At 37.9% G+C, this 16,008-nt stretch overlaps 2 protein-coding genes and 1 long non-coding RNA gene across 7 annotated transcripts in view; 2 read left to right on the forward strand and 1 right to left on the reverse strand.

Moving 5' to 3' along the window:
- The window catches only part of Hr38 (Hormone receptor-like in 38), a 65,712-nt gene extending 55,910 nt beyond the window's left edge, over nt 1-9,802 (forward strand). The window contains exons 5-8 of one of the 2 annotated variants that reach the window (XM_085479863.1): nt 1-358; nt 460-768; nt 1,323-1,557; nt 2,216-9,802. In XM_085479863.1, coding sequence (XP_085335989.1) covers nt 1-358; nt 460-768; nt 1,323-1,557; nt 2,216-2,472 — 1,159 coding nt within the window. In that variant the 3' untranslated portion in view covers nt 2,473-9,802. The remainder of the gene's footprint in view (nt 359-459; nt 769-1,322; nt 1,558-2,215) is intronic. The other variant, XM_029320900.2, reaches the window with a different exon arrangement.
- On the reverse strand, nt 236-12,039 carry LOC114944847 (uncharacterized). Of its 2 annotated transcripts, XR_003822279.2 has the most exons (3): nt 10,951-12,039; nt 440-750; nt 236-334 (listed from the first exon to the last, which is right to left on the reverse strand). It is a non-coding gene; the product is annotated as an uncharacterized LOC114944847 (long non-coding RNA). The 2 variants fall into 2 exon arrangements; XR_014924063.1 differs by lacking the exon at nt 10,951-12,039 and having other exon boundaries at nt 440-6,035.
- The window catches only part of Fs(2)Ket (Importin subunit beta Fs(2)Ket), a 14,940-nt gene continuing 10,078 nt past the window's right edge, over nt 11,147-16,008 (forward strand). The window contains exons 1-6 of one of the 3 annotated variants that reach the window (XM_085479862.1): nt 11,147-11,659; nt 12,188-12,246; nt 12,334-12,516; nt 13,031-13,384; nt 13,453-13,602; nt 13,826-15,687. In XM_085479862.1, the coding sequence (XP_085335988.1) occupies nt 11,599-11,659; nt 12,188-12,246; nt 12,334-12,516; nt 13,031-13,384; nt 13,453-13,602; nt 13,826-15,687 (2,669 nt within the window). In that variant the 5' untranslated portion in view covers nt 11,147-11,598. Of the gene's footprint in view, nt 11,660-12,187; nt 12,247-12,333; nt 12,517-13,030; nt 13,385-13,452; nt 13,603-13,825; nt 15,776-16,008 lie in introns of those variants that run through there. The other 2 variants (XM_085479861.1, XM_029320899.2) reach the window with 2 other exon arrangements.

Below are 16,008 nucleotides of genomic sequence, written 5' to 3' on the forward strand. Positions count from 1 at the left end.
ATCAATGCACGTCCTGTGTCGTGTTAACAGTAGTGGGAGCACAGAGTCCCCGAAGCCGCGCGGTAGCGGCACCGCGAGCTCCACCGTCAGTTCGCCGTCGCCCGGAAGCGGTACCAGTGGTGAACGCGCGCCCCCGAGCCCGAGTCAGCTCTGCGCCGTGTGCGGCGATACCGCGGCCTGCCAACACTATGGCGTGCGTACTTGTGAGGGCTGCAAGGGCTTTTTCAAAAGGACCGTGCAGAAAGGCTCCAAGTACGTGTGTTTGGCCGAGAAGGCTTGCCCGGTGGACAAGCGCCGGCGAAATCGCTGCCAGTTCTGCCGGTTCCAGAAGTGCCTGATGGTCGGCATGGTCAAGGAGGTAAGTAACGATTGCACAAAATAATTGTAAAATGTCTGAGATTTAAAACCTGCTTTAAAAAAAAATAGCAAGAATAATTACATTATTTAATTGCTGCGCAGGTTGTTAGAACAGATTCTCTGAAAGGTCGGCGAGGCAGATTGCCTTCAAAGCCCAAGTCACCGCAGGAATCTCCGCCGAGTCCGCCGGTTTCCTTGATCACAGCTCTGGTTCGTGCCCATTTGGATACAACGCCGGACAAGGCGAGTCTCGATTATTCGCAATATCGACAACCGAGACCGGGCGATCCCCCGATGACCGAGGCGGAGAAGATTCAACAATTCTACAATCTGTTGACGACCTCGATCGACGTCATCCGAAATTTTGCCGATAAAATCCCCGGATTCACGGATCTAGTGCGGGAAGATCAGGTAAGCGATCATTTATAACGATAAATTAAATAAATAAATATAGTAAAATATAAAATCAAAGGCGCATAAAAATTTTAGAGAATTAAAAGAATTAATTAAAAAAATTTTTTCCAATTATAGAATTTTTACATATAAAATCCTGAAAGTTTAATTGCCGATTCTTCATAATCTCTTTTATCGAGATATATGTCGTTCTTGTAATACCTATATATTGAACTAGTCAGATATTGACTTTCGGGCGATATTCATTGGGAACTAGCGAACTAGAGATCGATAGCTCATACATTTTCTAAAAGGTCAGTCTTGACGAGCTTTTGACGAGCAGGTGGCTAGTAAACTGCTCACGAAAAGACGATAGATGTTAATTTGTTAATACATTCTTAAAATTAGCGAGAAGATTTTGCTGCTTAAATTATGTCTAAATAAAAATATAATTATTATTCTTTTATAAATGCAATTTGATAACGTAAATGATCAAAAAATCTGTCTTTTGATCACTTAATAATTTGCATTTTACCGACATATTAATAATTCCACGATTAATCTGATTTCAGGAACTGCTCTTCCAATCAGCCAGCTTGGAACTGTTCGTGCTCAGGTTGGCGTACCGCACGAATCCGGACGACACGAAGCTGGTGTTCTGCAACGGCGTCGTCCTGGCGTTGGAGCAGTGTCAGCGCAGTTTCGGCGATTGGCTGCATAGTATTCTCGAGTTCTGCAAAGCCCTTCACTTCTTGGAGGTCGACATCAGCGCCTTCGCCTGCCTGTGCGCTCTTACCCTCGTCACCGGTTAGTACTCATATATAATTTGTCTGATGCTCTCACTCTTCATTATATTATTAATTGAACAATCAAGTGTAGATTGTCACGCGTTTGTATAATGAGTTTGTACATATAATATAATCACTGCTACTATAAATATTAATTGCGCAGTGATTGTTATGATTTTCAGTTTGCAATTTTAATGATAGTCGCTTTAACGGTACTTTCAATCTCCCTTCACTCTGCTCACCCTACCTGCATTCTATACCGGCCTGTCTGCAGGATAAATAATTAATCCGTCGAATCAATTAACTATTGATATTCCGACGAAAGGAACAACGATGCTCCGCGTTTTGCACGCGATCTGTTGGCAACCGGACATGCAGGTGTGCGGTTTACAGGCGCGATCAGTCGCAGTTTCCATTTTGGCATAGTTACGTATCGAAAATTGCGTGATTAATATTATTATGCGTTAATTGTTCAATATTTCTTAATCTCGTGAATATTAATGATATGTCATAATTCAATCTCAAGTTATAAGATATTTGCCGATATTATAGTCAATATCGGCAAATTTCTTGTAAAATTTTGTTTTATTATTCAGAACTTTTCATGATTTAATTTTCAACATAGTTCAATTTTTAATCAACGATGATACTAATCAAATTTGTTTCTAAAATTTCAGAGAGATATGGATTAAAGGAGCCACAGCGTATGGAACAGTTGCAGATGAAGATCGTCTCTTCTTTGCGCGACCACGTGACTTATAACGCCGAGGCGCAGAGAAAGTCGCAGTACCTGTCTTATTTACTAAGCAAGATACCAGAGCTGAGGAGTCTCTCGGTCCAGGGTCTCCAGCGAATCTTCTACCTGAAGCTGGAGGACCTGGTGCCGGCGCCGCCTTTGATCGAGACGATGTTTGTCGGTAGTCTGCCCTTTTAAACCGAGCCGAGCACAGTCTAGGACTCGTCAGCACATAGAACAATTACTTTCTCAGATCCGTGCGGTTGCGTTATCTTCGTTCTAATTGCATCCTTCTTAGTTCGCATTACTACACGTAGCTTTATTCTCTTCTTGCGTACAACTTCTCGCGCTATCTAGCGGGTACATTGCGGTCCTCGACGAAGCCTTACTTGACATCTTCTTATACTTGACGAAGAGTATTCATGAAGGGTTTGTCGAGCAGGAAGAGCAAAGAGAACCATTACTGATCGTGTACGAGTGAGCGCGAAAATTGTCCGCGCGGTTTCAATGCGAACGGTAATCTTATGTTAAGGGAAAGTTTTACGCGTGCATGTGCGAGTGAATGTGCAAATGTGTGTGTCGCGTGTGAATGCAAATGTACAGAATGCATGGACGCAGGTCTCTGCATGCGCGACGGATGGCGGAACGTCGAAGACGTCGCCGTTTACTATTAATAGTAAGCTACTATTGCTATTACCGACGAGCGAGTCGGCGGGAGCGGAAAGCGGGCGTGAGGCGAATTTGCGAGGCGGTTTCACTGTTCTCCCTCTTCTAGCTGTAGCAGATTTCGCGCGGACTTGAATGCGGACCGAAGGAGGAATTCCTCTATGAGACGGGAAGATTTTCCGCGCGAAGGACGCGACGTTTTTCTCACTTTTCTATCTAGTTTATACGAGACTCTCCTTGCCTCGCCTCGCCTCGCCTCGTCCTTCCCGCGGCTAGCATACGCGCGACTCGAGAACATCTCGGTAATATCTTCGGCAGTACCTTGCCCGTCGCTGGAAAACGCATCGGCGATTTGCAACATATCAGAGCAATGGCGAGGAGAGCAGCGCATGAACGCTCTCTCGTCTTGACAGTAGACGTAGGATGTGACTGTCGGTAGGACGTTCTCGACGGCCGGACGATGCCGAGTGCAGATGCCGATGCATCGATTGATTCAAATGCGTGTAAAAAATTGATGCAATTCTATTCGTCGCATAATATGTATTTTTTATTATTTTTTTTTGTTTTATATCATGTAGTCATATCTGTCCTAATGTGCGCTTTGGATTCTCGAGTCAAATTGACAGACCGAGCGTAAGAATATATAAAGAATGATAGAAATTGATGTGTAAGAGTAAACTATGAGGTTCATGTGCATTTAACAAATTGCAATACGTGTCTCTTGAATGTCTATGATAATGGAAAATGTGAGTTTAGGAACGTTATTATTTTATGAGTTTAAGGAGAATCATAGAGAAGTTGTATACTTCTCTATTAAAGATTAGATTTCAATCATAGTATTTTTATACTTTTTACACATTTTATATATATATCAATCTTTAAGGAGATTATCAAGAATTTAACAAATATCTCAGATTATTAATTAATCTTAAATCGTAAAATATTTATTAACTAGATATTTTTACAAGCATTTTACACAACTAGGTCCATCCTAGTAATTGAAAATTGCATAGTCTCACTATATAAATGATCAATTAATAGAAGAAAAAAACTTAATGCATCTTTTAATTAAACCTCATATTTTTATATAAGATCAGAATCAGAATAGCATCTACAAATAGATTTTACAATTATAGTTTTAATTCACAGACTTGATTTAAATATTTTCGTCTTTGACATAAACTTCAGATTTCTTGGTTCGTGGAGCTTTTTTTCACAATGCACTTACAACCAAACTCGGCATCGTCAGTGCTAATGGGACGTCGTCTAAAGTGCGTGATCGATATCGATCGGTTCTTTACCACTACTCTTGCGTTTATGTGATTTTAGAGAGCTAAGGCGAACAACCACGGGTCCACCTCGTTTGAGAAAAAAAAAGAGAAACAGACAGAAGGAGAGAGTAAGAGTGAGAAAAAATTAATTCAGCACGATGGCGAGGCGGGCCCGGCTTAAAGTTACCTATTACGTTATGACATTTACTTTTAATCAAACTAACGTAGAGTGTCCTATTTATATACGTATAACGCGCCGCTACTACTACTTAACTACTACACAACTACTATACTTTACTATACCGTTATACTTATTACTACTCATTAATAGCGTTATTACTCTATGACGTTACTACCACTACTACCACTGTTACCAGCGTTACCTTTTACTACCACTTTGTGTTACCATTGTCTCGCTACAGTAAGCTTCACCATCGTCGTCGTCGTCGTCGTCGTTTTAAAACGTCCTTCATCGCACCAGTGCCCTTCGATTGACACGACAGACGAGAGAGAATGCTAAGCAGGCATTCTCGCCTCCAGAATTACCGCAGTCGGCACGCATCTCTCTTTTTGATGTATCTTGGTATTTTATTCACGTTCGCAAGTAAACCGTAAGATAAAGTAAGATTACAGATCGGGAATAACTTTGCATTACAGCGAAAAAAAGATTTTATTATTTTTACTGTTGAGATAAATATGAAAATTTTTGAATGCAAAAATATAGATAGAAAGAGAAATACGTAAAAGAATTCTCACTCTTCCTGAAAATATTATTTTATTTTAAAAAATATATTAAAAATTAGTAACTCTCTGCACTCTTTTTTTCTCCTCTTTTTCTCCTCTCTTTTGTTTTCTTGTTTTTTTTCGATGTTTTTAATATTTATTTATAATTCTAATTTTATTTTATTTTAAACAGATATACTGAATTTTTTCTTTTTTAGTTTCCGGGATAATATTCACGAAAATAATAAGCTTCAAATAAAATTTTTTATATTGCAGTTTATTATTTTTTTAGACTTTATTAAATGAAATCTTTGTTTTTCTTCAGGCGCAGTTATTCCTACCAATGTAATCTTACGATACCACCCCATCGCGTCGCTATCATAAAGCGATTCGAGCTTCGTAAACACAACAAATCAGGCATTGTCTTCACACCGTGATCCATACAAACACACAAGCAAACATAAACACATACATAACAGACACATTTACACAGAAACTGCATTAATTACCTGTACGTGCACAATAGATATGATAATTACGTGTGTATATGTTATGTTAATCTAAAGTCGTGTGTATCCGCAAATGCTCGACGCTTCGCGGATTGGACAGAATTGATAGCTACAAACATATCGATTTCACTTTTTTATTAATTCTCTATGATTGTAAATATTTGAATTGATGTCTGCTATATTTTATTTAACAATTAATCGTGTGTTGCAGTTGATGTAGTGTGCACAGAGCAAAGTACACAAAATAAGTCAAATATTTCTGTCGCTAGAAACGGAAATCAGCTCCAATTTATCGTAAATCTTTGTGATATTTTGAAAATTTTTTCTCAATTACTGATTAAAAACCTCTTGCGCGCGCGGACAGAGTTTTGATATCATTTTGTATCAAAATGTAAATTTATCAGACAGTTAATTTGGAAAAAAATAATTTTTTAAATAAATAGAACATATTGTACATATTTTAGAGATCGTGATCAATAATAGATAATTACTGAATGCAAATCTATAAAATATTTTATATGAAGGATTAATTGTTAATTTGTGATATATTGCTATTTATTAATAATTATTACAAAGGAATTATTTTAACACAAGGGAAACTTACGTATTTGATTGTCAGAAAATTTTTATATAACTATTTATATCAATATATTCATCCTTAAAAATACAGTGAGAAAAAAAAAATATTCAAAATATTTTGCATAAAAATTGCACATGCTCTAATATACTTATTACATTTTACAAGCGTGCAATCACTGTTATTATTAGCCGATATAGTGTGATATGATATGCGTAATATCATATGTGCATTAAACATTAGCGATAACAGCAATGAGTGATTAGTCTACTCAATTAACTCTAATTATTTTTTCTATAAGAAAAATGTATCAATTCCGTTTCTAGCGCGCAAAATTTGGTTTTATTAAAAAAAAATACAAAGTCCAATGGACAAACACACCGATTTCTAAAAAATTGTCATAGAGAACATGTCTCTGTATACGATTGATTTGTTAATAGTACGTCTAGGTTTGCGGATAAATACGCGTGCAAGTGTTCAAAAGACAAAATGCCCGGTAAGAATGCAAGGTAAACAGGATCCGAGGGTGCAAAGGCTCGAGCAACCCTTGCGATTGAAATTAGGATAACACGAGCCAGAGCGATATCGTTTCCTTATTCGAGGATTCACACGAAGGGCACAAAATTTCGAAAGCGTTTGTTTAAAAGAAACTAATTCGCCTCGCGAAATTGATAGCGATAAAATAGAAAAATTCTTGTTCAAAATACGCCAAATATCATTGATGCCAACGTCCTGTCGGAATATTTTGTAACAAGAGAAATAATAAGATTGTTATGATTCCATCGTCGTGATTGAAGAATTTTAGGAATATAAAATCTTGCCTTTAGAATTTTTAAAAATAAATTTTTTGAGAAAAAGCCTTTTAACATAGCTATGGGAAATTATAACAAAATATTTGTAGACATATATAGAAACACTATTACTAGTCGTTGAGCTCGAAATATTTACAAACTAATGTCTTTTCGGTAAATATAATAAATATTTTCGTCCGTCCAAATTGCGAAAATATAAGTATTTAATAATGGACTAGATGTGTGTAGACGAAAAAAAATTCCGGGAGATAAAAATGACTAAAATAAATAATTTGGTATTAATGTTGAAAAAATGAAATAGTACATTGGCATCAACATACGCGGCTATATAATAAAAAAAAAATCGAAAATTATTTTTCATATTTGTAAGAAACGCTTCGGCGCAATTGGAATCCTCGAGGACGAACGCTTTGCCTGAGATTTGCCTTACTTTCTCCTCATATCAGTCCTCATGTTTTGACGGGATCCTCGGATATAGGGATCGACTTTCTTGTCCGCGTGAATAAAGTGTCAAGTCCAGAGAAGGTTTCAGGAGAGGAGTTGCGGGAAAATCGAGATCGTGATTTCGGAGAAGGCTCGACTAGAATGAGAAAACCGCAAAGAGTTCCGGTCTCAAACAAGCAGGAAATAGAGATTCGGAATATATTTATATATTAGATACAATATATAAATATATTATATTTTTTTGTTCCTATATGTATGTTTTCTTAATAAGAGTCTACATGAAAGATGAAAGCGCAAGATTGATGTCTTCCGCTCCTGATCGAAAAATCATCCCTGGACTTAGCACTGCGGTGAATTATTTTTTAAGAGACAAATTGTCATAAGAACACAGGCGAGAGAGAAGAAAATGCGAAAAAAAAGAGAGGAGGAGGAGGACAAGATCGAGTCGTTTGGGCGTGAACAATAAAGTCGTTCTCACGACAAAACGAACGAGATCGTCTCGACGTTTGTTGTTTAAAACCGATTATCTGTCATTACTGTAACGAAATAACAGTCAATTCCGTTAGGTGTAAATCTATTCCCTTCTCCCCGTTTCATCGATGTATACAATAAATGTTCGATCAACAGATTATTTTCGAATTCTCTTCGAAATTTTGTTAATAAAATATTTCGATCGACGTCGCAACACTGAGTTTATCTATATATCTATATCGTTGATATTCGTAAAACGGCGGACATTCATGTACATGGGTGTTTCATCGTGGAAACAATACGGAACTTGTCGCACAGTTCTTCATCAAAATGATGGAAAGGTAATTAGAAAAAAAAAAAAACACGCCACACACAATGCACTATATATATAAATTTTTAAAATTAAATTTTCTGAATAGATTCCAGATTAGAAAAAAATTCTCATAGAACTCTTTCTTCATGTGCACAAGTTATTAAATTTTCTCTATCATTTTGAAGAAGAACTAATTATTTTAAGATGTAATATCTGAATTTCTTTCTCGAATTTATACACAACAATTTTTTAATCTGTGCATTGTAGAAACTCGTCTCACTTTCATTAATCACACTATTAAGAGAAACATATATCTTCTTAAAATAAAACTTAAAAAGATTAAAGTTATAAATAAAAAAAGTATATCTCTAAACTGGTTGAAACATGAATATAATTCATTTTTTTATAAACATTAGCTCGCGCAAATACAACTTTCTTGCTACACATTTTACAATATTTGTGAATTTGATATCGTAAAAATTTTCAACATAGCGATCTAATAAATGTTATATAGTCTTCGTATAAATAGTATATTGTTTCGATAACAAAAAGACAAATTTAGAGTAAAATATTCCTCTTAAAATTACTTATTTTTTTGCTGTTTCACTCTATTGTACGAATGTCCGCACACATATATACATATACACATGCACATATCACAAACACAGATATATGCTCGGCCAAAAAAAATCGCGTTTACAAATGTATTCTTACACGCGCTTAATCTATATACATATATGCACTTTGTCTATACAATATATATATAAAAAGAATGAACGTTGTTACTGAAAATAAATTTTACTAAATTAATACACACATAGACAAAGAGACAATGTGAATAGCAGCCAACAAACGTCCACATAAGTGTTGTAAGACGATTCAGACTAAAAAAGCATTATAGATCTTTTGATAGATCGTCGATCTTTCTTCCCCCTCTCCCTTTTTATATGCTACATGTTATGCAAATGATTGAACACATTAATCGTAAATTAAATAAAGAAGAAACATAAGGAAAGCCGATGAAATGTCGATGTATCGACGGTCGTACGAATTGAAAAGTGATAATTAATTCCATCGCACGATTATGCAATCTCACTGATTACGCGATCGATCGCATGAGAGATAAAGAAAAAAAGAAAGAGAAGGTGAGAAAGTACGCAGATGTAATTTTAGTGATTAAAAATATGAAAAATTGCGAGAGGAGAAATACTTGGCGCCAATCTTTTCATTCATACGACCGTCGATTATTCTCGAAACGATGAATATGTCACTGTGTAATACTGTACTCGAATATTAATTAGCATATACATACACACATACACATACATGTGCGCGCACATTCATAATACCTTCTTTCCGGCCTGATTCGTTTTTAATTCTGTGCCGAGCCGCAACACAGTTTCCTCTCGCTTGGAATAATATATACATATATATATATATAAATAAAAATAATATATATATAAATATACACAGAGATATACAAATAAATGAATATATTATATATATAAATAAAAAATATATATATACATACATATAAATATATATATACACTTTCGATATAAATGACGAAGGGAGGCAGTTCAAAGGCAAGATATGTGAGAACAAAAAATTATAACGATTATATTTTATAAATAAAAAATTGACATGTGATATAGATGGTAAGGCACGCGAGAATGCGTTGCGATGCATTACGAAAGCAAATGTATTCTGTATATCGTTTCATTAAATCTACTAAAATGTAATCGATCGATTCTAGTTTTTCGCGCCCATCTAAATCCTCTCACTGCAATGGCTCCTCGTTTGTATTTTGTCTCCTGATTTTTTATATAACAATTCGCAATGCATCCGACATTTTTTTAGTTCAAGGGCAGCCTTTTATATCAACCCATCTTTTATAAGTATGAAAGATAATTATGCACACCTGGCTATCGACTCTAAAACATATCATACCGGTTCTAGAATTTACATACGCAAACCAGATTTTACGGTCTAGCTTTGATGCTGTTTTAATAAAAATTGTCTTTATATAAGTGCTCATATCGGCAATAAATTAATAAAATATATAGATATTTATAAATTATCTTTAAATTAATATCGATAATTGTAAAAGATATTACTGATTATTGACAGATTTATTTGATGGATAAAGTACGTTAAATTATCATTAATATACAATTCTAAAATTCTAAATATGTGCAATGTAAATCTGCAATGTTTTTGTAAATATTCTGTATTATATTGATTAATTTAAGTTATATGCGTATTATTGATTAAAAATATAATTTTTTTAAGATTTATTTTTTATAAATATGTAAAGAATTTTCAAATAAGCGATTAAAAAGCTATGCGCTTATTCTCATTGTTATATAGAGATAAATTTGATTATATTTTTAAAATTATATATATATATATATAATTTTTTAAATATATATATATATATATCTTAGAAGATATATCAAATGTTTTTTTTTTGCATAATCTATAATCTATGCAAGAGAATATAGCTCAATAATGGATTAATCTATATGGCAGATAAGAAAAGATAATAAAAGTGACATTTTAATTTTTGATGTATTTATAATTATATTTTCGATAATGTTATATATGTTTACGCATTTCTAATAAGTATCTAAAATTTCTTAATTATTTTTAGATAATGATTCATAAAGTATATGCTATATACCATATATGTATATGTATATATATATATATATATATATATATATATATATATATATATATATATATATATATATATGTCATCCGTACACGCGGCAAATATTTACGGCAAACAATGATATCGAGCGTTCGTAAATTGAGCAACAGTCTGTATTCGCGGAAACAATGCTTGCGCGAAAGATGATATTCGAAAGATGATGCAGCAACTTACTTGAAAAACACGCATCTCAAATCGAAAGACCCACCAACGTCAACGGTCCGAACTTGCGCACAGACGCGTAGCCAATGAGGCCGCTGGCGAGCGTTGCCAGGTGACGCGCGCATCGACTGACGCATGCGCGTTGCCTGGCAACGAGCACGCTCCGAGAAAGTAGTCCGCGCTCGTGGAAACACAACACGACCGCGAACGGAGAAACACGAGGTTAATTTCGCGTCCGGAACTGTCATCGCGTAAATCACGTATCGTTCTTCGCGCGGAATCGTTTTTTCAGCCCGCGTAATCGCGACTCCGAAATAAATTCGGGCACGTGAATATCGAAGGGTGCGGATATCCCTACGCGCACGTCGCGTGCGAAGGAAGCGACGAGGCGAAAGAGAGTAAGAGAGAGAGGAGACGATTAATCGCGCCGGTGCGAGGAAGAGGAAGCGAACGGGCCGCCAGGCACAGGAAGTGGCTGCGCAGGGTAGGGGGAAAGTCGAAGGCAGTTGAGTCGGTGGTGGCTACATGTGGATATCCGCCGGTCGCGCCGAGAACTTTCGTATCAGGGAACAGGCGTGAACTTTCTTATACCCTCCCGTCGACGATCGCGGGACTCGTGACGAATCGCCCCGTAAATCGAGAATCGATTTGCTATTAACCATGCAGATGGATCCAACGACGTTGCAGCTGATCCAATTCCTCGAGAGGACCGTCTCGTCGGGTGAGTACTGATACTCCGTATCGGATCCGAGCATCGTGGCACCGTGCCATCGATGTCACCGGATACCGGCGATTCTTCCTCGTGAGGGAGACGAGAGTCCTCCGCGAGAGATCTCGTCCCCTGGACGAGGGAAAACGCCGAGACGACTCCGAGACCCGAGAGTAAACGTCTCGTGACGAAACGACGTTTCGCGTGCGCGTCGCAATTTTCTCTTTCGGGAGGAGAAACATTCATTCGCAACGTGCTCCGTTGTCCGCGGATTTCAGACTCGTCTCCTCGACGTCTCGTCTCTTCGTCTCGTCCTCCTCGATTTTCGCGGACGAGCTCGAGGGCCATTTTCGCACGCGTTTCTTGCGCGCGATATCGCGCTGTTGCTAGGCGCTTTGTTCGTCGCCGGAAAAGTATTGTCCTCGAGCACGACGGTTGCTTCTCGTATCTACACGATACAGCGCTCCTTCGCTAGTCTAACCTATACGATTTACCGATCCGCTGCGGGATTAATAATACGCTTCTTTCTCTCGTTTTCAGATAAGAATGAGCTCGTGGCAGCGCAGACTTATCTGCAGCATGCGGCCGACTCCAATCTTGTGAGTAATCGAAGGGATCGATCGAGAAAAATTTAGAAAAAAAAATGGAAAAAAAATGATTCTCATTTTTGCCTGTTCTTTTTTCAGCATGAATTCGTGCAACGACTCAGCGCCGTGCTGGTCACAGTCGGCGCGAGCCCCGTCGCCCGCATGGCAGCGGGTCTACAGCTCAAAAACCAACTTACCTCCAAGGATCCCGAAATGAAGTTCCAGTACCAGCAACGCTGGCTTACCATCCCCGCTGAAACGAGGGATTATATCAAGAAAAATGTAAGATACGTTGCAGCCTACGGCTTGCACACCCTGTCTTATCAACAGCTCTTAATCTTCTGCCATGATTTTATCGTTGTTTTGTCCGAAATTTAAAAAATAATATTTATATCTGTCTACTGAAACGAGGGATTCAATATTAAGAAAAATGTAAGATACGTTGCGCATCCTACATCTTGCGTACGCTGTCTTATCAACAGTTTTGATCTATTATCTTGATTTTATCAAGCAGAAATGTTTCATTCTTTTGTCCAAAATTGATAAAATAATATTTATATCTGTCTCTGATATCGAAAATCTACGTAAGAGAGTGAGATGTATTATTTTTTTTTTTTTATCTTTGTTATCTTTTTTTTTTATATATACATATGCTTATGTCGCTGCTTAAGATAATTTAGAATTGCAGAATAGGAATTCTGTGTGCGTGCAAATACGTGGAATATTTGTGAGAAAGGTTTATTACTGTGTCTGTTAAGAAATAAAATTTTATAGCGTAGAATATTGACTGTTGCAGATTTTAGGAGCATTAGGAACAGAAAACAATAGGCCAAGTTCTGCGGCGCAATGCGTTGCTTATGTTGCTGTTGCCGAATTGCCTGTGGGACAGTGGAGCGAATTAATTCCATTGTTGGTTAATAATGTTGTCAACCCGTCCAGTACCGAGATGATGAAAGAGGCCACTCTAGAGACTATTGGATATATCTGCCAAGAGATTGAGAGCGAAGTGCTGGTATCGCAATCAAATGAGATTCTCACTGCTATTATTCATGGTATGAAGGGTTCCAGTATGTCAAATCATGTTCGACTAGCAGCGACAAGCGCCTTATACAATTCCCTGGAGTTTACTAAAGGAAATTTTGAGAAAGAGGTTAGTGTTGGACATATAATTCTTGTACAATATGTGATAAACAGTTAACATTTTAATTATACTTACAGACAGAACGGAACTTCATAATGGAAGTTGTGTGCGAGGCCACTCAATCAGCCAATACTCAAATCAGAGTGGCTGCGTTACAGTGTCTTGTGAAAATTATGTCACTGTATTATCAATACATGGAACCTTATATGGCTCCAGCATTGTTTCCTGTAAGTTTTTATCTCATAATTTATATAATTTATTTGAATTAGTATATAAAAACAATTATACAATGTCAAATAATATTGAAAAAAAGGAAAGAATGTACATTTAATAAAGCCTTATGTCTTATTTTTCTTTTTTTCCAAATTGAGAAATGACACTTGATTTTCTAAATTATTAATTATCTTACTGTAAATTTCTATTGAAATTAATTGATAAATTTTTTTGCAGATTACTTTAGAAGCTATGAAGTCCGATATCGATGAAGTGGCACTTCAGGGAATAGAATTCTGGTCGAATGTGTCTGACGAGGAAGTTGATTTATCGATGGAAGAAGGAGAGGCATCGGAAGGAGGCCGCCCACCGCTAAAAGTCTCACGACATTACGCTAAAGGAGCTTTGCAATATCTTGTACCGGTATTGATGAAAAAATTAACCAAGCAAGAGGAATTTGATGATGAAGATGATTGGAATCCCTCAAAGGCCGCTGGAGTATGCTTGATGCTACTTTCCAGTTGCTGTGAAGAATCCATCGTTCCATTCGTTCTTCCATTTGTCAAGGATAATATTAAGAGCCCCGACTGGAGGTATAGAGATGCAGCTCTTATGGCGTTTGGTTCGATTCTTGGTGGTTTAGAACCGGCCACGTTGAAACCGCTGGTAGAACAGGCTATGCCCACTCTCATCGAGCTGATGTATGACAGCAGTGTGGTCGTTCGGGATACAGCAGCATGGACATTTGGTCGTATATGTGAGATGATTCCAGATGCCGCAATCAATGAGACGTATCTGAAACCATTGTTGGAATCCTTGGTTAACGGATTGAAAGCCGAACCTCGTGTTGCCGCCAATGTATGCTGGGCATTTACTGGTTTAGCGGAGGCAAGCTACGAAGCTGCCGAAGTGAGCGAAGATGCCACTCAGCCAGAAACATATTGCATGTCGCAGTACTTTGATTTTATCATTCAACGACTCTTGGAGACAACGGATCGACCGGACGGAGCTCAAGCAAATCTGAGATCTGCCGCTTATGAGGCTCTGATGGAGATGGTCAAGAATTCACCACGCGACTGTTACGTGACTGTGCAGAAGACTACAATGGTGATACTCGAGCGATTGCAGCAGGTATTACAGATGGAGTCGCATATACAAAGCCACTCTGATCGTGCTCAATACAATGATCTGCAGTCGCTGCTTTGTGCAACTTTGCAGTCTGTTCTGCGTAAGGTCACTCCAGAGGACGCGCCGCAAATATCCGACGTGATAATGACCGCTTTATTATCCATGTTCAACTCGAATTCGTGTAAATCAGGCGGTGTGCAGGAAGATGCGCTCATGGCCGTCTCGACTCTGGTCGAAGTATTGGGTGAAGGTTTTCTAAAATACATGGAAGCGTTCAAACCTTACCTTTGTCTTGGTCTGAAGAATTACGCCGAGTACCAGGTGTGCTGTGCTGCTGTTGGTCTCACTGGTGACATTTGTCGCGCACTCAAGAACAAAATGATACCATATTGCGACGAAATCATGACGCTGTTGCTCGAAAATCTCAGCAATAACGCCGTCCATCGATCAGTTAAACCACAAATCTTCTCGGCTTTCGGTGACATCGCCATGAGTATTGGGCCAGAGTTTAAGAAGTATCTCGACGTTGTACTGCAGACGCTAGTGCAGGCATCACAGGCTAACGTAGATAGGAGCGACTACGATATGATCGATTATTTGAATGAGCTGCGCGAGGGCGTACTCGAAGCTTACACTGGCATTGTCCAAGGTCTTCGCGGTGATGCCAACAATTGTCCAGACGTTGCCATCTCTCTCATCGAGCCGCACGTGCCGTTTATTATACAATTCATCACTTCGATAGCACAGGACCGCGAGCATTCTGACGGCAATGTGTCCGCTGCGGTCGGTCTACTGGGCGATCTCGTAATGGTATTCGGAGCCAAACTATTGCCAATGGTGGAGACCGAGCCACTTAACGAGCTATTGTCTAAGGGTAGGAAGTCGCGAACTCACAAAACTAAACAGCTGGCGACTTGGGCTGCAAAGGAGATTCGGAAGCTCAAGAGTCTCGCCAACGCTACGTCCAGTTGGTAAGTACTATGTCTTCTATTTACATTCTTTCAAAATTTCTTTCAAAACGCCGTGCTTTCATTATTCGTCGGAATGATGTCGATGCAATTTGATGAAAAAAAAAAAAACCCGAAATGCACTAACACCGCATATTTTTTATTTCGAGTTTCTTCTCCAACTCGTATTTCAGTATTTTATTATTCCATTTAGAGCGATGAGGTTCATCTTTGTTACTTTTGCTGCTCCTCTTCTCGCGCTTTTCCGCGCTCCGTCTTTATCATGCACATTTTATTATCGTATATGCTTGTGAAGTTTTGACGGGCGAGCTTTTCGCTAGCGGG

This window comes from Nylanderia fulva, unplaced genomic scaffold (assembly GCF_048542155.1).
Source record: "Nylanderia fulva isolate GAGA-0341 unplaced genomic scaffold, ASM4854215v1 Scaffold13, whole genome shotgun sequence".
In the NCBI taxonomy this organism is placed as follows: Eukaryota; Metazoa; Arthropoda; class Insecta; order Hymenoptera; family Formicidae; genus Nylanderia; species Nylanderia fulva.